This window comes from Mobula birostris, chromosome 12, assembly GCF_030028105.1.
Source record: "Mobula birostris isolate sMobBir1 chromosome 12, sMobBir1.hap1, whole genome shotgun sequence".
Taxonomy (NCBI): Eukaryota; Metazoa; Chordata; class Chondrichthyes; order Myliobatiformes; family Myliobatidae; genus Mobula; species Mobula birostris.
The window spans coordinates 61233888-61256532 of record NC_092381.1 but is presented as its reverse complement, the minus strand read 5'-3'; the positions used below and the strand labels follow the sequence as shown (position 1 = coordinate 61256532).

The window sequence follows — 22645 nt, the reverse complement described above, 5'->3', positions numbered from 1 at the left end:
ATTATTCTACTCAAAACTGCAGAATATGGTTACCACATTGAGAGATTTTTGTGTATTTTATGGCTTATGGACAAAATTGACATGGACATCTGTAAAAACGGAACCTGTTCTTTACCCCTGGGATGCTTTGTATTAGTCAGACTGGGAAGTGCAGAAGAAGTCAGTTCACATCTGGCAACATGGTGGTCTTCAGCAAACAAGGAAGATAGAGGTGGGGGTCTTGGGGAGAAGGTACCTCGTGGCTGGGAAGGGTGGGAAGATAGTGGCCAGGTTTGTAGGATTGGGTGTTTGGCCATGAAGGATGGTGTGTGTGGAGAGTGATAGTGAAGCAGGTCATCTAGAGGAGTGACACTCACTGGGAGTATAATGAACTGTTAGAAATGGTGGTGGTGCTTGGAATGTGTGGAAATTTGTGTTCATTGACAGAGTGGGTGCGGCAAGATGCAGGATGAATATTCTCAGAAGGAAAACTTGTTAAGGTTGAGTGTGCAGGATAGGTAATAGGATTTAAGAACTCAGTAGGGGATTGGTGTCCGGCAGCACCCTGAGTTTGCCCTTCATGGGTTTTCCTCTGCTCTTGGGCAGGTACAGCTGATCAGAATTTGTGCATGTGTCTTTAAGGCCCTCCCTTTAGGTAGCATACAGACCTTGGCAAAAGCCAGGCTTGCCATGAAGGCATCAACCTGGTTTCTGGCTTCTGATTTTGACATGTAGGCAGAACCTGTGTCAGTCATAGGGCATAGAGCAGTAACAAGCCCATCTAATTAAACTAATTCCTTCTGCCTACACATAGTCTGTATTTGTTCATTCTCTGCCTGTTCATGTGTCTGTTTTAGAATCTTTTCATCAACACACCTAGCCTCACGTTCCACTTCTGAATCAAATGAGTATGTTTTCTCACTGCTTTAATGGAGCATTGGAGGTTATTGTTTAACTACAGATTATGAGGTATGTGTGGATTTAACTTTCCTCCAATGTTCTCAAAGTTTATTCGATCTACTGGGATACAGTAGGATATCTGAGAGCACTCCACAAAATTTAAACACGTATGAAATTGTTGATTCACCAGTCACCAAAGTAACTGACCAATTCTCACAGATATCTTGACTTTACCCCAGCTTCCTGCCACCCTAACAGAGATAGAGTTCCTCTTGTCTCTACCTTCCTTCCACGAGCCTGTGAATCGTGCTCTTCATTGTCTGTGACTTCTGCCATCTTCAACAAGATCCTACCACCAAAAAATGTTTAGCCCCCTCCCCCAACTCTCTAGTTTTCATAGGGATCGCTCTCTCCATGTTCACCTTGTATATTTGTCCCTCCCCACTACTGTGCTTCCTGGCACTTACCCCTGCAAGTGAAAGAAGTGCTATACCTGTATCTATCCATTCACCTCCTCCCTCACCTCCATTCAGGGCCCCAAACAGTCCTTCCAGGTGAGGCAACACTTCAGTTGCAAATCTGTTGGGGTTGTGTATGGTATTGAGTGCGTTCGGTGTGGCCTGCTCTACATTGGTGAGACCCAATGTAGATTGGGGGACCGCTTCATCGAGCACCTTCGATCCATCTGTAACAAGCAGGATTTGCCGATGGCTAATCATTTTAATTCCAGTCCCCACTCCCATTCCAACATGTCGGTTCATGGCTTCCTCTACTGCTCTGATGAGGCAACTGTCTGGTTGGAAGAGCAACACCTCATATTCCATATGGGTAGCCTTCAACCTGATGGCATGGGCATTGATTTCTCTAACTTATGGTAAGTTTTCCCTTTCCTCTTCCATTCCCTACTCTGGCTCCCCTGTTTTCTCTTGTCTTCTCATCTGCCTATCACCCACCCCCCCCCTCCCAGCTGCTCCTCCTCCTCCTCCCTCTTCTCCCATGGACCACTCTCCTCACCTGCAGCCCTTTACCTTTTCCAGCTATCATCTCACAACTTTTCATTTCATTCCCCTCCCGCACCCACCGGGCTTCACCTATTACCTTCCATCTTGCACTCCTTCCACCCTTCTCACCTTTTTATTCTGGCTTCTTCCCCCTTCCTTTCCAGTTCCCGGCCTGATACATGGACTGTTTATTCCTCTCCATGGAGGCTGCCTGGCCTGCTGAGTTCCTCCAGCTTTTGTGTGTGTGTGTGTGTGTTGCTAAAGAAACTTTTCCTTGACGCAGGAATTAAGTTTGAATTTTACCTTCATCTAAAGATGTTAGTGCTGGATAAAGCAACATTTTAATTTTAGATGTGCAATGCCACTTTCAAGTTGCAGTAAATGCTTTGAGCTGCAGAGGAATAAATTCTTTTCTTCGACAGCCTCCAAATGTTGTAACACTGATCACTTCTTTTCCAGACTTTGTACCTTTCTGACCGATTTCCACTTCTGCACCCTGCATTGGAAATTTGGTCACACACTGATTTTTAATGAACTTGTAAAGTGTGCTTTTTGGCATTGAGTTTGGCTTTAAGGCCCTTGTTTTGAATGTTAAATATTTTAAAATTCACTGTAAAGTGTGAGTTGCCAGTGGGTACCTTTACCTGGACCTCTTAGCCAATGAACAGACATTTGGTATGACATAGAGAGGCACAAAACACTGCAGATGTCAGAATCCAGAGCAACAAGTAATCTGTGGAGGAACTTAGCAGGTCACACAGTGTCTGGTAGGGTGTGAGGAAGCTGGTAAGGAGGAATTCTCGAAGTTTCAGGTCAATACTCTGCATCATTTGCGCAAGCATGTTGTGATTTGGCTTGTACGTGCAGTAAAAGAGTTTTCAGATATAGATTAAATGTGCATAACCATTTCTTGAAAATATGCTGAAAATCAAAAATTGGAGAAATTCTAGTTGATGTATTTTATTGTCTGATTATCTGGGAAGGCAGTGCATTGAAATTATAGACTCCTTACTGCAAACAGAAGATATAGTATTGCAGAGAGGTAGGATGATACTTTGTCTTTAATACATGTCCAAGTTACAGATCTTGTCATTATAGTTTAATCCTTTTAGTGTTGGCATCATTCTGATGTATCTGCACGGCAGGACTAAGGCACTGAGGAAATGCTCCAGTAGGGTGGGTGGCATGCCTGGAGGAAGAAATCAAGCTTGTTTCAGGTTAGTAATCTTTAATGAGAAAAGTAAGCAAGAAAGCCAGCTTTAAGTTCCAGAAACAGGAGGGATGAAATCGGGTGGAAAGCAGGAGAGAGTGAGTGATAAAAAAAATGTGGACGTGGTAATGGAATAACAGTTCGGAAAAGATGGGTCTAATGGATGTGGACCTTCCAAGAGGAGCACAACCTTGTTGTGACTTGGAGGCCCGTGTGCCTCAATGACCCAGGGACTTCTGTTGTCTGGAGTCAGAGATTTGTGGTTAGGCTGTCGGTAGGGTCACCAATGCCAAACAGGTCAAAGGATAGAAGCCAGACTAGGAGTGGTCTACCGGTCCTCCAGGTTTGGGTATTGAAGACGAGGCTAGCAACCCTGACTGGTAAAACAAAATTGTTACGGAAACAGCAATGGAGAATTCTTCTCCGTCTGTGTGTGACAGTACTCCTGAGTCTACACCCAGAACTTGCATGACTGTGAGTAGTGAAAACTGAGCCACTGACATGATGAAGAAAGCCCTGAACACCACGAGAGATGGAGGACCTTCATTACTGTCCAAAATGCTAGTGGTGTTACGGAGGGTAGAGAGAGACTGGATGTGAATAAAATCTGAAATGAGGATAGAAGTTGCTGGAAATATGGGGACATGAGAGACTGCAGATTCTGGAAGCGAGAGCAATAAATAAACTGCTGGAAAAACAGCAGATCAGGCAGCATCTGTGAAGCAAAATGAGCAGTCTACATCCTTCATCTGGACTGATTCAGAGTTCTGATGAAGATCATAAGACATAGGAGCAGAAACAGGCTATTCTCCTCATCTCTGTTCTGGACATCCCTCAATTCTGAAACAAATAGTGAAAACTGACACAAAATACTTAATAAGTTCATCCACCATTTCTTTGTCCCAGTGGTCTGATTTCCACTCTTGTCTCTCTTTTACTTTTTTTTTATGAAGGGACCTGACCTGAAATATTGACTCCATGAATTTTTCTCCATTTTGCTCCATGAATGCGGCCTGATCCGCTGAGTTGCACAAGCACTTTGCTTGTTGATGGAAATATGACCTGTAACATCTAGTTGTCAGTTTTCCTGTTAGCTGTGGCCAGATTCAATTGGAGCAGAGGTTTGTGCAGGTGTACTATATGTCTTTCAGTCTCAGTAGCCAACTTTCCATTAGCTTTTTTTTGATCTCCTTACAGTTATTTATGTGCTTGATCTTCTCAAGGAAGAATTCTTCAAAATTAAGAATGTAGGATCTCAATACTATTTAAGGGAATGAGAAAAAAACAGAAGATAACCATTTCACTTTGGCTGTGTTGCAGTTTGGCAAAAGTATGATGCAAATTATTTGTCCAAAAGAACTGACTATTTTTCGGTAGTAACTTGGTTGGAAAGTTGCCACTGTATTAACTTATTAGGAATGAGAAAATGTCTTGTTTTTTATCAGTTTTGCAAACATTTAAGGACTAGGCAATGCATGCTTTTATGATCATTGCTGAATCTGCAGAAATGCTGTGCACTTTAGATGTTAGTATCTTATTTAAGTTTGTGGGTGAAATTAAGGTGATTGATGAAAAGTTATAAAGGAACTGTTGATGAGAGGAAGATATTGCACCATCTGATAATACTTAAGTACACTGGACTGATCTGCAAGCTCAGTGGAACAAAGCTTCAATCACCTGAAAACAGTGGGGCATGATTTCTAATGTACTCTTGGTCCAAGACTTGTTCCACTTGTGAATTGCTGTTACTACAAATAAATTCACATTATTGTAAAGGACAGAATCTTCAAAGGCAAGAGTTATCTCATCATCTGATAGTTGTTCCAGAATATAAAATATTGAATATAGTTCCAAATATTGTATTTGACATAAAGCACAATAAGCAGTATTGCTACAATTTAGTAAAATTCACTAAAAACTCATTCGAAGTTCAAAGTAAAATTTATTATCAGAGTACATACATGTCACCATATACAACCCTGATATTCTTTTTCCTGTGGCATACTCAGCAAATCTATAGAATAGTAACTGTAAACTGGATCTATAAAATAGCAAGAGCATAGACAACAACAAACTGTTGAAGTGCAACTACTAATAAAATAACAATAAATAACCAGAATATGAAATAACAAGGTAGAGAATCCTTAAAGTGAGATCATTGGTTGTGGGAACACGGCAACAGATGAGTGTAATTATCCTCGTTTGTTCAAGAGCCTGATGGGTGAGGGGTAGTAACTGTTCTTGAACCTGGTGGTGCGAGTCCTGAGGACCTTCTACCTGATGGCAGCAGCAAGAAATGAGTATGGCCTGTGTGGAGATGCTGCTTTCCTACAACAGTGTTTCATGTAGATGTGCTCAGTGGTTGGGAGGGATTTACCCATTTCACCAACAACCATGAAAACACCTGAATGTATGACTGACTGGTTCCATCAGCCCTGTTTTATCACTTCTATGTTTTGAACATGTTCCAGGGTTGTAATTATTTTAATACCAAATGAAATGGTTTATTAGCTTCATTGTAGTAATTATGAACACTGTTTCCTCTAAACTCGGCAGTTGTGCAGCCGTGCAGTAACTGAAATAGCCTTTGTTGCCGTATAGCTGGAATTGTCTCTTATATAATGTTAATATAATTTTGAAATTTGTTATTTATTTGTGAACTACCTTGTAATTAATTATGTGTTAGTGAATCCATAAATTTTCTAAATAATAAATGTACCACAACTTTTACTTTGAAACATTTTAGAGCTTCAACGTATTTCAAATTATCGCACTATTACAAATTGTAACAATAAACACAGAATGGAAGTCAGTAGCTCATTGTTAATTAACTCCCAGCCAGCTGAATGCCATTGCTATAATATGCCCATTACAAAAAAAGCATTTAAGGTGCTGCACATTTTTCAGGCTGTGTAAAAAAATTTCCTGTTCAGAGTAATGGTTGGTCTGTGTAGCCGCGAAAAAAAATTAGAAAGAATGTTGATTATGAATTACAACTCCCTATAAAAATCAGGAAGTTTGTTGGAAATTACAACTTATCCCAAACTAGTTGATCAGTTGATAGCTATAGATGGCACTATTGCAACGTTGTAATTGTTTGTTAGCTACTCAGTGTAACTTGATAATTTAATGCTGGCAATTTTTTAATTCATCTAGAATGATCTTAGGCAGCAAGAATGTAATTTACTAACATTGAATTTCAGAACATTTGCTGAAATTTGCTTAAATTCTTATTAATTGAAACAAATGAATGATAAAGTCATACAATAAAACTAATTGAAAAATGCTTGTTTAAAATTAAAGAAGATGTAAAATTGGGTAAATGTTACAAGATTTAATTATCAAAAAGTAATTTAAATATTTGGAGCTGTAATTTTAAGATTGGAATATGATGTAGTTGCACTTTTAAATGCATTCATTGTCCTTCTCTCTGAACCTTTGGTTGTGTCACAACAGCTGTTACATTTTAACCTGGTTTAACAATCACCACCCCATCCGTTCCATTACTTACGCTATGTTTAAAGAAATATTTCTTAACATGAGCCATTAATTTCAGTATTACTGGTATGTTCTATATGATTTTTTTCTTGTAGTATAATATTTTAATACATTTCTAAATTTAAGTTCCTGATGAGTCTCCTAAGGTTATTTTTATTTGTCTGTTGTTAAATTTGAAGTGCTGGTTAACACTGACACTTGCTTCAGGACTGAAGTTGATGTGTTGTGGTATGATGGTAATGGTGGTAATTATGGAACACAAAGTAATACAGTTTAATCCATAGTATCTGCTTCGCTACAGAATGCCCTCTGGGCAAGAGCTTATTATATAGTTAAATATCTCACAATCCTATTTAAATTCCAGAATTTTATTCAGAATCTCCCTCCAGATTTGAATAACAGTACATTATTTCTAGTCTGTAAAATTGTTCATATAAATACTGGTTGTTTCAATGCCAATAAAAATCAATACTAGAAATGCACATGCATATCATACAAAAAAAAGTTCTTCCCACCAGTCTGCATTTTAACATTTTCAGCCACACAGCACTTTGTTTTCGAAAGTGACACTTGTAGATGTGAATGAAATGCTCAGGTTGACATTTATTATTACTGCTTAATTGTCCCAAGAAGCTCCTTGCAGAACATCTTCAATTGCTGTAGTCCATGAGAAATTCTATCAGGTGAGATAGGCGTTTTAATTACTGTAGAGGGGCTGCATTGCCTGAAGGTCATATGCAAAATTAGTAATATGAGAAATAATGGTTGTCAAGGCGTTGGCAGATGAACTAAGTGAGTATTTTGCATTAGTCTTCACTGTGGAAGACACTAGCAGTGTTTCAGAAGAGAGGGAATAGAAGTGAGTGCAGTTACTATTACAAGGGAGTAGGTGCTCAAAAAGCTGAAAGGCCTAAGGGTACATTAGTCACCTGGACCAGATGAACTGCTCCCTAGGGTTCTGAAAAAGCTAGTGTTACAGATTGTGAAGGTATTATTAATAATGATCTTGCGAAAATCACTGGACTCTGGCATGGCGCCAGAGGACTGGGAAATTACAACTGTCAATTGTTAAGGATGAGGTTATAGAGTACTTGGTGACATAGGACAAGATAGGACAAAGTCAGCATGGTTTCCTTCAGGGAAAGTCTTGCCAGATGAATCTGTTGGAATTCTTTGAGGAGATTACACATAGGATAGATAAAGGGAATGCAGTGGATTTTGTATATTTGGACTTTTAGAAGGCCTTTGACAAGGTGCCATGCATGAGGCTGCTTTCCAAGTTAAGAGCCCATGGCATTACAGGAAAGTTACTAGCATGGTTAGAGCATTGGCTGATTGGTAGGAGGCAGTGAGTGGAAATTAAAAGATCCTTTTCTGGTTGGCTGCCAGTGGCTAGTGGTGTTCCGCAGGGGTCGGTGTTGGGAGCACTTTTTTAATGCTGCATATCAATGATTTAGATGATGGAATAGATAGCTTTGTTGCCAAGTTTGCAGATGATACAAAGATTGGTGGAGGGGCAGGTAATGTTGAGGAAACAGGTAGGCTACAAAAGGACTTAGACAGATTAGGAGAATGGGCAAAAAAGTGGCAAATAAAATACGATATTGGAAAATGCATGGTTATGCACTTTGGTCATAGAAATAAATGTGCAGACTATTTTCTAAATGGGGAGAAAATCCAAAAATCTGAGATGCAAGGGACTTGAGAGCCCTTGTGCCAAGCACCCTAAAGGTTAACTAGCAGGCAGACTTGATGGTGAGAAAGGCAAATGTAATGTTAGCATTCATATCTAGAGTTCTAGAATACAAGAGTAAGGATGTGATGCTGAGGCTTTATAAAGCACTAGTGAGTTCTCACCTTGAGTATTGTCAACAGTTTTGGGCTCCTCATCTAAGAAAAGATATGCTGGCATTGGAGAGGGTCCAGAGGAGGTTCACAAGGATGATGCTGGGAATTAAAACGTTATATGAAGAATGTTTGATCGCTCTGGGTCTGTAATCGCTGGTATTTAGGAGAATGGGGGGGGGGGATTTCATTTAAACCTTTTGAATGTTGAAAGGCATAGACAATGTAAATGTGGAAAGGATGTTTCCCATGGTGGGGGAGTCTAGGACAAGAGGGCACAGCCTCAGGATAGAGGGGTGTCCATTTAAAACAGAAATGCAGAGAAATTTCTTTAGCCAGAGGTTGGTGAAATTGTGGAATTTGTTACCACAGGCAGCTGTGGAGGCAGGTTGTTGGGTGTATTTAAGGCAGAGCTTGATATGTTTTCAATTGGACATGACATCAAAGGTTATGGGGAGAAGGCCAGGGAGTGAAGCTGATGAGGGGAAAGAAAAGATCAGCCATGATTGAATGGTGCATCAATCATTGAAAGCCACATGGCTAACTGCAACCTCAGTTCAGAGGCAACAAAAAGGAAGCAAGGTGTTGGCATTGTCAATGAAGTTTATCATGAATGAATGATGTCAATAGAAATCGATCTTTCATAATATATAATTGGTCTAACTTCTGTCTCAGACTAGTATTTAACAAGATAACAGGCAGTGGTGGGATGCAAGGCAGCAAAACCCATCCATCCCTGACAACACACATCAAAATTGCTGGTGAACGCAGCAGGCCAGGCAGCATCTCTAGGAAGAGGTACAGTCGACACTTCAGGCTAAGACCCTTCGTCAGGACAAACTGAAGGAAGAGTTAGTAAGAGATTTGAAATTGGGAGGGGGAGGGGGAGATCCAAAATGATAGGAGAAGACAGGAGGGGGAGGGATGGAGCCAAGAGCTGGACAGGTGATTGGCAAAGGGGATATGAGAGGATCATGGGACAGGAGGCCTGGGGAGAAAGACAAGGGGGGGGGGAACCCAGAGGATGGCCAAGGGGTATAGTCAGAGGGACAGAGGGAGAAAAAGGATAGTGAGAGAAAGAATGTGTGTATAAAAATAAATAACGGATGGGGTACGAGGGGGAGGTGGGGCATTAGCGGAAGTTAGAGAAGTCAATGTTCATGCCATCAGGTTGGAGGCTACCCAGACGGAATATAGGGTGTTGTTCCTCCAACCTGAGTGTGGCTTCATCTTTACAGTAGAGGACGCTGTGGATAGACATGTCAGAATGGGAATGGGATGTGGAATTAAAATGTGTGGCCACTGGGAGATCCTGCTTTCTGGCAGACAGAGCGTAGGTGTTCAGCAAAGCGGTCTCCCAGTCTGCGTCGGGTCTCGCCAATATATAGAAGACCACATCGGGAGCACCAGACGCAGTATATCACCCCAGCCGACTCACAGGTGAAGTGTCACCTCACCTGGAAGGACTGTCTGGGGCCCTGAATGGTGGTAAGGGAGGAAGTGTAAGGGCATGTGTAGCACTTGTTCCGCTTACAAGGATAAGTGCCAGGAGGGAGATCAGTGGGGAGCGATGAGGGGGAACGAATGGACAAGGGAGTCGCATAGGGAGTGATACCTGCGGAAAGCGGGGCGGGGGGGGGGGGGAGGGAAAGATGTGCTTAGTGGTTGGATCCCGTTGGAGGTGGCAGAAGTTACGGAGAATAATATATTGGAGCCAGAGGCTGGTGGGGTGGTAGGTGAGGACCAGAGGAACCCTATTCCTAGTGGGGTGGCAGGAGGATGGAGTGAGAGCAGATGTGCGTGAAATGGGGGAAATGTGTTTAAGAGCAGAGTTGATGATGGAGGAAGGGAAGCCCCTTTCTTTAAAAAAGGAGGACACCTCTCTCGTCCTGGAATGAAAAGCCTCATCCTGAGAGCAGGTGCGGCGGAGACGGAGGAATTGCGAGAAGGGGACGGCATTTTTGCAAGAGACAGGGTGAGAAGAGGAATAGTCCAGATAGCTGTGAGAGTCAGTAGGCTTATAGTAGACATCAGTGGATAAGCTGTCTCCAGAGATGGAGACAGAAAGATCTAGAAAGGGGAGGGAGGTGTTGGAAATGGACCAGGTAAATTTGAGGGCAGGGTGAAAGTTGGAGGCAAAGTTAATAAAGTCAATGAGCTCAGCATGCGTGCAGGAAGCAGTGCCAATGCAGTCGTCGATGTAGCAAAGGAAAAGTGGGGGACAGATACCAGAATAGGTACGGAACATAGATTGTTCCACAAAGCCAACAAAAAGGCAGGCATAGCTAGGACCCATATGGGTGCCCATAGCTACACCTTTAGTTTGGAGGAAGTGGGAGGAGCCAAAGGAGAAATTATTAAGAGTAAGGACTAATTCCGCTAGACGGAGCAGAGTGGTGGTAGAGGGGAACTGATGAGGTCTGGAATCCAAAAAGAAGCGTAGAGCTTTGAGACCTTCCTGATGGGGGATAGAAGTATATAGGGACTGGACATCCATGGTGAAAATAAAGCGGTGGGGGCCAGGGAACTTAAAATCATCGAAAAGTTTAAGAGCGTGAGAAGTGTCACGAACATAGGTAGGAAGAGATTGAACAAGGGGGGATAAAGCTGTGTCGAGGTATGCAGAAACGTGATTTCCACCCAGAATAGAGATTCCATCGACATTTCCTCCCAGCTTCCTTGTTTCATGCAACTTTATCTTCAGTGAGTCTTCTGAAGCTTTGCAAGAAGTTTAGGAATAGAGCTTTGGGAATGCCTGAAACTTATTTTTTTGCTCGAGAGAATAAAGAGGCCGCAGGCAACATCCCTACATGTATACACGCCTGCAGGTTTACTCGGTGCAATGTAGTGTGGCCAGTTTACTTACTAGCCAATTCGTCTCTGGGGAATGGGAGGAAATTCGAGTATCCTGGGGAATGGGGAAAAGGGGTAAATTCCTAACAACAGCACCAAAAGTCAGTATTGAACCGTATGGCCCCAGCGTTTAACATTCAGTTATGGTTTGTATTATTTTAAATATGATGTGTTGGTCGCGGAACATCCAAATCTGCATTAATAGAATGGTAGCACCATGCAGCAGCTTTTAAATATAGTTCCTATTGTCCCATGATACCTGTGAGTTTTAGGTTCTTTCATGTTCAATGACCTGATTATAAGGAGGTCATCCTCGACCCCTTGATCTGTTTATTTGCTTTCTCTGTCATGGGTACAGTATTGGGGTCAGATGTTAACATTACTGCACACAGACAGATTCCTAGTGAAATGTGTTTGAGATTGTACTTAAAAGAAGGAAGATTATATTAAGCCACTGTATAAGAGAACCTTTTCCAGTCAAACAAAATCTTCATAGCATTTACACATGCCAGGCTCTGCCACAATGATGGGTCTTGCTTTTTAGCCCCAGGAAGCAATTTGACTACGGTGGATCTGCAAAACATAAATTCACACTTGTTGTGTACATCAGAGTTAATCGCTCAGCACTGACAGCAGGTTCTGGCATATTGGGCCTATACTTGCTTTGTCTGTTGTCTCCCCTTTGAATATAAGCAGTATGTAATCTGTTTACAAGCTTACGATTCTTCCTCACTGTTCTATTTCTATCTCACTTTAGTTGTCTTATAACTTGATAGCCCGTTCTTTGCTTTAGTGAGCTCTCCACTGTTAACTATGTAAACTGATTTGATGATAGATGAATTGTAAATGGCACTAAGTGAAAACTATGTCTAACATTAAGCAGGAACTACAGGCTGGTAAGCCTAACTTCAGTGGTGGGAAAATTATTGGAGGTGATTCTGAGGGACAGGATCTACCGGGATCTGGAAAGGCAAGGGCTGACTGGAAATGGTCAGCATGGCTTTGTGTGTGAGAAATTGAATCTTACCAATGTTACACTTTTTTAAAAGTTGATCAAGAGGATTGAAGAGAGCAGGGTAGTAGACTTGTATACATGAACTTCAGTAAGGCCTTTGATAAGATCTTGGGCGGGCTGGTTTGGAAGGTCAGATCACATAGAATCCAGGATAAGCTGGAAAATTAGCTTGGTAGTAGGTGTCAGAGGATAGTAATGGAGTTGTTTTTCCAGACTGGAGACCTTTGACTAGTGGTGTACCACAGAGGTCAGTGCTGAATTCACTGTTGTTTGTCATGCCTCTCCTCCTCTGTCTCTTCTTCTCTCATCTTCTTTTATCCTGACTCTTTGATCCTGGAGTCATGTAGCCCTGGCCTCATCCGCTTCTTGTTCTCTCCCTACTCTTGCCGCTTCCTGATGACGTTTAGTGTCATCTGTTGACCATAATGTCCCCCTTCCTTTCCGCACGGCATAATTAGGCTGACCACTTTTTTACCCTAATGCTGGATAGAAGATACGAAACAGTAACACCAAAGGATGCTGATTATTCTTGATGATGTGGTTGGTGCTCTGCTAAATGGATGTGATATAGTCACTGCTGTCTTTTGACTGCAGCAGAGGGTCTTATGGGTGTCTCGAAGTATGTCATTACAATAAGATTTAATTATCTCTTATTGATGAGTGGCAGTTAGATCCGTCCCAATCCTGCACATGCTGATGGTGGTGTTAGCAGAATGTGACCCCTCGAAATAGAGCTGCCCTGCCCTTTTGCTCCAGTAGGTGTCGCTGCTGAGGCTGGCCGTGCGCATGCGTCGGGCTGTCGCGCCCCGACTTCCATGTTGGCCGATCGGGTCTCGGGTTAAAAGGGAGCCTGTTTATTTTGGCGAATGAGCAATTTTATACGAATATATAACCCTGAACTTTGCCTGCATTCTGTAAGTTAGCACATTTTAATTCGATTTAGCCAAAAAAAGTACCACTGTAATGCACCGTTTGTGCTAATTGGAGGCCACAAACAGACAGACAGAGCATGAGAGTTTTGGTAGTATATAGATACACTTTAATTTCAGCTTGTTGATGAACTATTTAAGTGAAATCCATTTTGAAACAATGTTCCTGTTTCATGGAAGGTTATCTTTGAAAACTAGAATTAAATGATTGAGATTTATGTTTTTATCCAGAGGTTGGGGAAAATATTACAGAACTAGTGAGGAGAGTAAAAATTTTACCATTGGTGAACTGTGTATTGTCATTGCAGTATGTGAATTGGGCTTTACTTGTTCATCAGCAAACATGAGGAGTTAAAACAAACACAGAAATCCTAAAACACTCAGTGTCTGAGCTATTAACTGCAGTTCAGGTTACTCATGTGCTCATTTTCAAATTAGATTGGTTAAAATGATTATATTGCTCAGATGATTTTGATTGCTACAGCATGACCCATTAATGCATTAATGAGGAGCAGGAAAACAAAGTATTTTTTCCATTACTCTTTTAGTCAAAAGGGTCCAGGATCAATTGGATGTCCAGAGCTACCTTTATTCAGCCCGTCATAGGTGCAATATTCCTGCTCGATGTTTGATTTCACATCACAGGATACATTTCTACACTGAACCATTAGAGCAGGAACTAAATCATCTGAAACTATTTAACTTTATTTTTTCATGAACTTTTTCTATTTCTTGGGTTTCATTGGATTTTTTTTTGTTAATCATTTATCCTTGTCAGGTATAAGAATCGACATCAAGTGTTGGGCAACCGAAGACCTGACATTATTCGTCTGTACATTGGACCCAGAAGATTGGAAAATGAGCAAGTTTGCAAAGTACAGAATGAAGCATCAAAATCAGCTGTAAGTTAACAAACTAAATAATCTTTTTTGGTGACATAATCTAGCCAAAGGAAATTCCCTGAAGTCCAGAAAATAGACCAAAGTTGATTTTGTTTCCGGCAGTGCTGTGGGATATTTGGAGGCCATTCTCAAAGTAATGCGATATGGATCAATGCCTGAAATTCCATTCATGGTGACCATAGTTACATTTGTGTAAAAGTAGAAGTTGCTGCCTCCCAATGACATTATGTTCTGTTATTGGAGAACAACATTGACTGCTAACTTTGGCATGATTCCACAGCAAACTGGTCCATGAATAAAAAGGATGAATCAAATCTACTAAGAATCAGATGAAACTGAAATGGGGCCTCTCTCAATTGGCTACTTGTAAGGATTAGAGAATATTTATTTTGGCAACTTCTTATTTGTCTGGCAAATAACTTTAGCTGCTTCATCGAAGTTCGAAGAGTTCAAAGTAAATTTTATTGTCAGAGTACATGTATGTCACCACATCAGACTCTGAGATTCATTTTTCTATGGCCATACTCAGCAAATCTATAGAATAGTAACTATGACAGGATCAATGAAAGATCAAGTAGCGTGCAGAAGACAATAAATTATGCAAGAAGATAAATACCCATAAATAACGAGAACATGAAATTACAAGATAAAGAGTCCTTAAAGTGAAATCATTGGTTGTGGTAACATTTCAGTGGATGGGCGAGTGAGTGTAATTATTCCATTTTGTTAAAGAGCCTAATGGTTGAGGGGTAGTAACCGTTCTTGAACTTGGTATTGCAAGTCCTGCGGCTCTTGTACCTTCTACCTGATGGCATCAGCGAGAAAAGAACATGGCTTGGGTGGTGAGGACCTCTGACAATAGATGCTGCTTTCCTACGACATTGTTTCATGTATATGTGCTCAATGGTTGGGAGGGCTTTATCCAAGATGGCTTTCCATCCAGCATAGTATCAGAGGTGGGGATGTATGGGGATGACTATACCATGCTCAATTGCACATAAAATTCCTCAGTGAATGAGGCAGCCATGCCAACATGCAGCAATACAACATTCAGGCCTGGTAACAACAATTGTGGCATGAAAGTACCAGGCAGACACTCTCCAACAAGAAAGGATCTAACCACCTACACGTGAAATCCAATGGCATTACCATTGTTGAGTTCTTCATCAGCAGTGCTGTATTTCTGTGGTCATCATTAACCAGAACCAGAAATCTAGCTGAACCAGCCAGATTCATACCGTGCTACAACAACGTCAGAGGAAGAGATCATGAGGCAAATGACTTGCCTCCTAACAACCCAAAGACATTCCACCATATACAAGGCACAGTTCATGAATATGATGGAATATTCTCTGCTTTCCTGGGTGAATATAAGTCCAACAACTCTCAACTAGCTTGACACCATCCAGGACCCATTCAGCACCCCAAATATTCATTCCTCTACCAACATTGCACAGTGGTTAAAGTGTGAACTAACTACAACATCCACAACAGTTAACTGCCAAGCTATAACGGCAACCTTTCAAGTAGGACAAGTGTAGTTAGCTTAGGAGTCCCCTGCGGCTTGCCCGTTAACTTGATTTGAAAATTGATTTGGTTTAAATTGTGGAACTCCAGATCCTGAAAATGAATTAACAAATATAAACCTGCTGTCCCCTTTGTAATATTTTGACATGATGAAGATGATGCATGGGGTTAATGTCAGCCAGGTTTCCTGCTGCTTGGAAATGTGACTGATGATCCAGTGGCCTAGATACTTCTGCCCCTGACCACAATCTGTATTGGAGCTGGTTCTTGGTGGTGAGTGGTCCTCAAGGAGGTGCACTTCCAGTCTGTAGAAGAAATACTGAAAACTCCTCAAGTAGACTTAAATGCTAAGAAATAAAGTTCAATCAAAAACATTAAATTACAAAGAGTAATTAAAAATAAACTGCATTCCCTATTGTAAAACTGTGAAGTGGATGCCAAGCGCATCTGTTCTGTCTGTTCAGTTAGTCTAGTTTCACTATTTCTCTTCCAGAGCACACTGAGCAATTGATTTTTATGATCTACGTTCCACTGCCAGTGGTGGAGTTTAAACTCTATTGCACTAGCATCTGACTTGCAACTTTCAAAGTGTTTGCAAACAAGTCTGATAGTATCAAAAATTGGATGGTTGCTCATCAGTTGTTCACCAGAGAACCTTCAGCTGTGTTGGCGTGTGGCCAAGTGGTTAAGGCATCGGTCTAGTGATCTGAAGGTCGCTAGTTCGAGCCTCAGCTGAGGCAGCATGTTGTGTCCTTGAGCAAGGCACTTAACCACACATTACTCTGCAACGACACTGGTGCCAAGCTGTATTGGCCCTAGTGCCCTTCCCTTGGACAACATCGGTGGTGTGGAGAGGAGAGACTTGCAGCATGGGCAACTGCCGGTCTTCCATACAACCTTGCCCAGGCCTGCGCCCTGGAAACCTTCCAAGGCGCAAATCCATGGTCTCACGAGACTAACGGATGCCTATAGGTTAAAAACAATTCAATCCACTTTTTAAAAATCACCAAGAATTATGTTGTTTGTTTGTTAAGGAGAGGATAGATTAGAATCAGTTGTCTGTTTTATTTTAAGGAAGAAGTTGCAATCTTTCCAGTTACAATCTAACAAGACATTTCAGGAAAAGAATGTTGATAAACTTAAATGACTTTAAAAGACTTATTGTGATTTTGGATTGTGCTTCTTTGAAAAATTTAGAATGGATTAAACTGAATTAGAAGGCATATGCTATAATGAGAAGTTGAACAAATTAAGATTTTCTTTGGAGCGATGAAAGCTGAGGGAAAACTTGAAGAAGTTTACAAAATGATGTGAAGCATAAGTAGACAGCTGGTATTTGTTTCCCAGATTTGATCTCTCTAATACAAGAGGGCATGCATTTATCATCAGATGGAAAAGTTTAAAAGAGATCTTTGGTGCAAGTATTTTTTTTGCAGAGTGGTGGAAACAGATATGATGTGGGCTCTTGAGACATTTAAATAGGCATTTGAGTATGCAGAGAATGGAGGGAAATCGACCATGTCTGGTCAACACACACAAAAAGCAGGAGAAACTCAGCAAGTCAGGCAGTGTGAGTAGAGGGGAATAAACAGTTCATGTTTCAGGCCAAGATACTTCATCAGGACTGGTAATGAAATGGGCAAAAACCAGAATAAGAAGGTCGGGGATGGCAAGGGGGACAAGCTGGCAGATGATAGGTTAGAGAGAAGGTGGGTGGGTTGGTGAGGTAGGAGGAATGAAGTGAGAACCTGGCAGATGATAGGTGGAAGAGGTAAAGGGCTGAAGGAGGAATCTAATAGGAATAGACAGTGGACCATGGAAGAAAGGGAAGGAGGAGAGGAATCAGAGGAGGTGAGAAGAGAAGAGAAGCAGTGAGAGGGTAGTCAGAATGAAGAAAGGAAAATGACAGAAGGACAGGGGAAGAGAAATTACTGGGCTAAAGAAATCAACGTTGATGCCATCAGGTTGGATGTTACCTGAAAGGAGTATGAGGTGTTACTCCTCCAACCTGAGTTTGCCTCATCATGGCAGAAGAGGAGACCATGCCTAGGCATATCAGAATGGGAATGGGAAGTCAAATTCAAGGGGTGGCCACCGGGAGATCCTGCCTTTTATGGCAGAGAGTTCAAAGTTGCTCAGCAAAGAAGTCCCCCAATCCACACTGGGCCTCACCAATGCAGAAGAGTCTGCACGGGGCGCATGGGATATGGTAGATGACCCAAACAGACCTGCATGTGAAGTGTCACCTCATCTGGAAGGACTATTTGGGGACCTGAATGGTAATGAGGGAGTAGGTGTGAGGACACTTGTCACACTTGCAGGGATAAGTGCCAGGAGGGAAATCAGTAGGGAGGGATGAGTAGGCAAAGGAGTCTTGTGGAGAGAAATCCCTATGAAAGTTGAAGGGGTTGGGAGGGAGGAAAATATGTACTTAGTAGGCTAATGTCTGGGTAGGAGGGATTTAATTAGGCAGCATTTAGCTTAGTTAGTTCAGTGCATGGTGGGCCAAAGGCCTGTTCCTGTGCATGTCTCACATTTTAAGATTAGCTCCCTGTTTACTCACATTGTGGGGCGATCATGTATTGTGGACATCTTGTCCTATTTATCCCTGTTTACATTTCTGAGAGTACTGCTTCAGGGAGGAGTATAGTTCAATAGCAGCTGACAACCTGGTGTACTTCACATATTAACTCATTGATTATTGTTGGCCTGTGCTATACTTCGGAATTGTCAAAGGAATACAATCAGCTAACAGAACTAAACCTTTAGACTTGAAAGAGTGCCTGGTAGGAACGTTAACTGTGGTTACTACCACATGTATTGAGTGCTTACAGCTACATAGGTTTGTTTTACAATATTGAGATTACTGATCTTGAAGAGTAAAGGCCTTCTCTGACATCCCCGTTCCACTGAGAATTGGTACTTGAGTTGTCTTTTGCATCTGCTGTTTGCAGGTTATTTGACCAGAAGGAAAGCAACACCTCAACTTACAGTAGTAGTTGTGTGGAGCAGCAAGTAATTCAATGCACTATCCCTTCCCCCGATCTCAATCACAAGTATTTCATCTGGATAGAGCTGATTACCAATTCTGGAACCTTGCAGTCACCTTTGATGTTTGTCATGCCAATAAATGTAGGTAAGTCTGGAAGAATTATGCTCTTGCAGTGTTTAATGCAATAAACAATTTTGAGTGTATTATCATGAAGGATGAAATGAGAAGCAGAGCAAACACTTCAGCTTACATTAATAATTGTGTGTGTGGAGCAGCATGTAATGAATTGCACCATCCCCTCCCCTGATCTGAATCACAAGTATTTCATCTGGTTAGGCTGAGAAAAAGTATTATTTCTAATGGTGGTTGAATGACCCTTGACTAAACCTTTAAAGTCTGTTGACTGTGGAAGAAAGAGTTAGTCAAAAGTTTATGGAAAATAACTCGTATGCTTGATTTTACATTTTAAGAGTTTTCAGGTAGCTAAGGTATTGGATGGAGCACATTTAGAGCAAACAGCGTTTCACTTCAAGTGAGCAGAGTAACATCATCATTAGTTTCTGTAAAACATAGAATACCTTTGAAGATATTTCAGATCAGTCGTCCATACTGTAGCCCAATTATGTGGCACTTTTGGTTAGCCAATATGATGTTTTATTACACTTCACTGGACTGTAAGTGGATCTCCTGCAAATTAGATGGAAATTGGAAGAGATACACTCTTAGTAAAGGTGGATATAAAATCAATTTTATGTGAAATTTTCCATACTGTTTTCAGCTGCCTTTCACCACAGTAAATTCCAGATCAACTCTGAAACCTGGTATACTTTGTTTGGTATAAGGTTTGGGACCCAAAATCTTTTTTTTTGTGAATTCAATTTTTCAGTTTTCAGACTCGTTTATCTGAAGAATTTGTTAACCGGAGGTACATGTGGAATGAATATTTTCAATTTTACTTTAGGGTGTTGGAGTACTTTTACAAATAACAACTCAATGTTCTTTCTCTTCCCATACTTTGCACTCATCAATATGGTGCACTGCAAATCAATCCCTTCATCGGCTTGGGATTTAGTCAAAAGACTTGAAGTTGGCATTGGCAGCAAGGAAAGTTTCTCCATCAAAGGCAGGGATTTTGTTTTTCTCCTGACATGGCTCAACCATGCCCATGTTAGACCTGTTTATTTGTCCTTTTGGGCTAGCTTCCTATTGTCTCTTTTCTTTATAACAGCCCATTCTGAATGTTAGCATTTTCCTATCCTCAGTCCAAGTTACTTGATCCCCTTTCTTTTCTTATCTTTGTTGTATGCTAGTTTCTGCTGTACATCAATAATCTGTTTTAGCTACAGCAATATAGTTCCATTTCTCACCCCAGGCACTTTAAAAGTCTGAGCAAAATGCAAATTATGACTACCCTTTGGTGCTCACGATACTGGTTTATTAAGAATCAAGTCAAATATCCCCTATTTTAATAGATTACAATTCTATTTAATAGAATAAAATCAGTTAGTTTGTCTTTTGGCAGTGCTTAACTTAGTAGAAAATAAATATTTGGAACATGTGACCCAAATCGTGCCGTGTGAATAAATAACTTTACATTTATTTGAAAAGGGCACAGCCAATGAGTCACAAATGTTCTGCCTCTATGTCCAACAGCCCAGCAGATTCATTTTTCACTTCTTGTGGGTAAACTTGATTTTTCCTTCAAATGTTGCATGTCTAATGCAGCCAACACATTTGGGTAGCCTTTCCTGAGCAATTTGCTAACAACAGTCAATATCATGTTGCTGGGAGTTTCAAACATTTAAAGCTTAATTTCCCCACTTCTTTATAATCCCTGTGTCATCTGGCTGCTGCTTTCAGATGCACAATGCAGAATTAATAAACAAAGGAAATTTACACCACAGAAGCGGGGCATTCATTCTATCCAGTAGAATTAGAATTAGAATTTGTTTAAATCTTCCACCTATCACACAATGTGAGGGAGTAAAAATCTTTGTGTTATGACTCTGTTGCAATGTATAGAAATGCACAGTATCCGCCAGTTAAAAAAGAGCTGTCCAACCTCAATTCAGCTTCCTGCGCTTTGAGCTGTAGCCTGGTTCTTAAATCCATATCCAATATTTTTAGTATGTTGATGTTTCTTCCTTTAGCGTCCTTACAGGAAGTGACTTACAGGTACCAAAACCCGCCTGGGTGAGAAAATGTTTCCTCACTGGTGGGGTAATTAAATTAACATTCTATACATTATTCAAAATAAAGAACTTACTAAAGTGTGAAGGTGTACAGTTGCTGTGGTACAATAGTCTCTCTGAAAGAATAAACTCATATGAATGCACATATTTCCCACTAAGAATCAGATAACAAAGTTTTACATTGGAACTTTCAGTAAAGTGCTTTCAGGAAGAAAGACCTTAATCAATGAAAGATGACAAGACTCTTGATTATGCATCAGTCACAAAGAATTGATTATTATAATATATGCAAAGCACTTGCTGTGCTGCCTAATGCAGAACTTTGCATGCCTTAGACAATTATGTTTTTTTCTGTTCTAGGTTACAAATATATTTCTGGTCAGTAAAATAGTCAGCGCTGCATTATTTTCTTCATTGTCTCTAAGTATTCTCATTGATTATGTAAAATAATGGGAGTTGTAAGTCTGAACAGAAAACCACATTGAATGGAATATTCAGTTTCAAAAAGGACACAATGTTGAGGCATGTGAGAAAAACTTTTACCAACTCCTCTCTGATAAATTGATTACTATTTTTGTCAGTTTTGCCTTGAATCCAAGCATTTTTCAGGAATCACTTCTCAAGGTTAATTTAATTCTTGCTTTATTGAATATTTCTTTACTAAAGAGTTTGATATTATATTGTCAAGTCAGTGAAGACCTGAGTCAATTCAACATTTTATGAGAAACATATTAACCTGCCATGCCATCACAAGCTTGACAAACTCAACCATGTTCAAAACAAGGTATAACTTTCTTTTATCTGCCACATCATACTGAGTAAATACTGTAAAGGAGATCTTGACAGAAAATTGATGTAGGTGAAAGAATAAGATCAAAAGAAGCTACTTGGAAGGAACAAAGAAAAGCTCATATATTGAAAAACCGTAGCAGGTAATAATTATAAATTGTGAAGGAACTGATCAAATGATTATCTTCCAAAGAAAAAGGTATTTTTAAAAAAGTGCACTCTGTCAAACTGTGAGGACCATTATATGTGCCAAAATGGGCGTTCAGCTGTTCTGAGTGGTGGATCTTTGAATAGATGGCTCCAATCTGATGGCATGAAATTGCATGTCATCTTGATCCATGTGGTTAGCCCAGACTTGTTAAGAATTTGAAAAGATGAGAGCTCCTCTGTAGGTCCACTTGCTAAGTGCCCTGCAAATTGATGAACTGAACAGGAAGTCACAAAAGCAGCCTGCATTCTGAAAGGAGTTAACAATAGTAGCCAGGTGTCTTTCAAACTTTCTTTGTCCTGTGCTAGATTTAAGATTCTTCAGATATAATAGGAAAGGAAGCATTAGCACATTTGAAAGAGAAAAAATAACTGTAGTCTCTGAAATTCCAGATAGTAATGGAAAATGCCGTAAATTGAATCTGAATGTTTTCTTATTGGAAATAAAATAATAGTTTTGGATTTTGCAGGGATTATCTGTAATGTCAGTCAGCTTAATTGTATCAATGATATTTTTCTCTTTGTAATTTGCAGTGAAGGTAAATCCTCCCCAGAATCTTCAGACTGAAATGACAGTTGAAGGAATTTTCAACCTTAGTTGGTCAAGCCCAAACCCTGAACCATACCTCCTCCAGTTTGAGGTAAAATACTCCACAGGCAACCCAGAGAGGGTCTGGAAGGTATGCTAATTTTATTTAGAAAATATATTTGTCCATTTATTATCATTTTCAAACAGAAAATTAAACAATTATTTCCAAAACCCTTGTGCAAACAGCATTGACAAGATTTTCTTTGCATCTTCGATA

General features: G+C 40.6%; 1 protein-coding gene across 9 annotated transcripts in view; it reads left to right on the top strand.

Moving 5' to 3' along the window:
* lepr (leptin receptor) overlaps positions 1-22645 on the top strand; it is a 236324-nt gene that overhangs the window by 28157 nt on the left and 185522 nt on the right. For 8 of the 9 annotated variants that reach the window (XR_011888024.1, XR_011888022.1, XR_011888018.1 and 5 more), the window contains exons 4-6: positions 14009-14132; positions 18614-18795; positions 22374-22519. Coding sequence is in view for 1 of the 9 variants with exons in the window: in XM_072273875.1 (XP_072129976.1) it covers positions 14009-14132; positions 18614-18795; positions 22374-22519 (452 nt within the window). In the remaining 8 variants the exon portion in view is untranslated. Of the gene's footprint in view, positions 1-14008; positions 14133-18613; positions 18796-22373; positions 22520-22645 lie in introns of those variants that run through there. The other variant, XR_011888025.1, reaches the window with a different exon arrangement.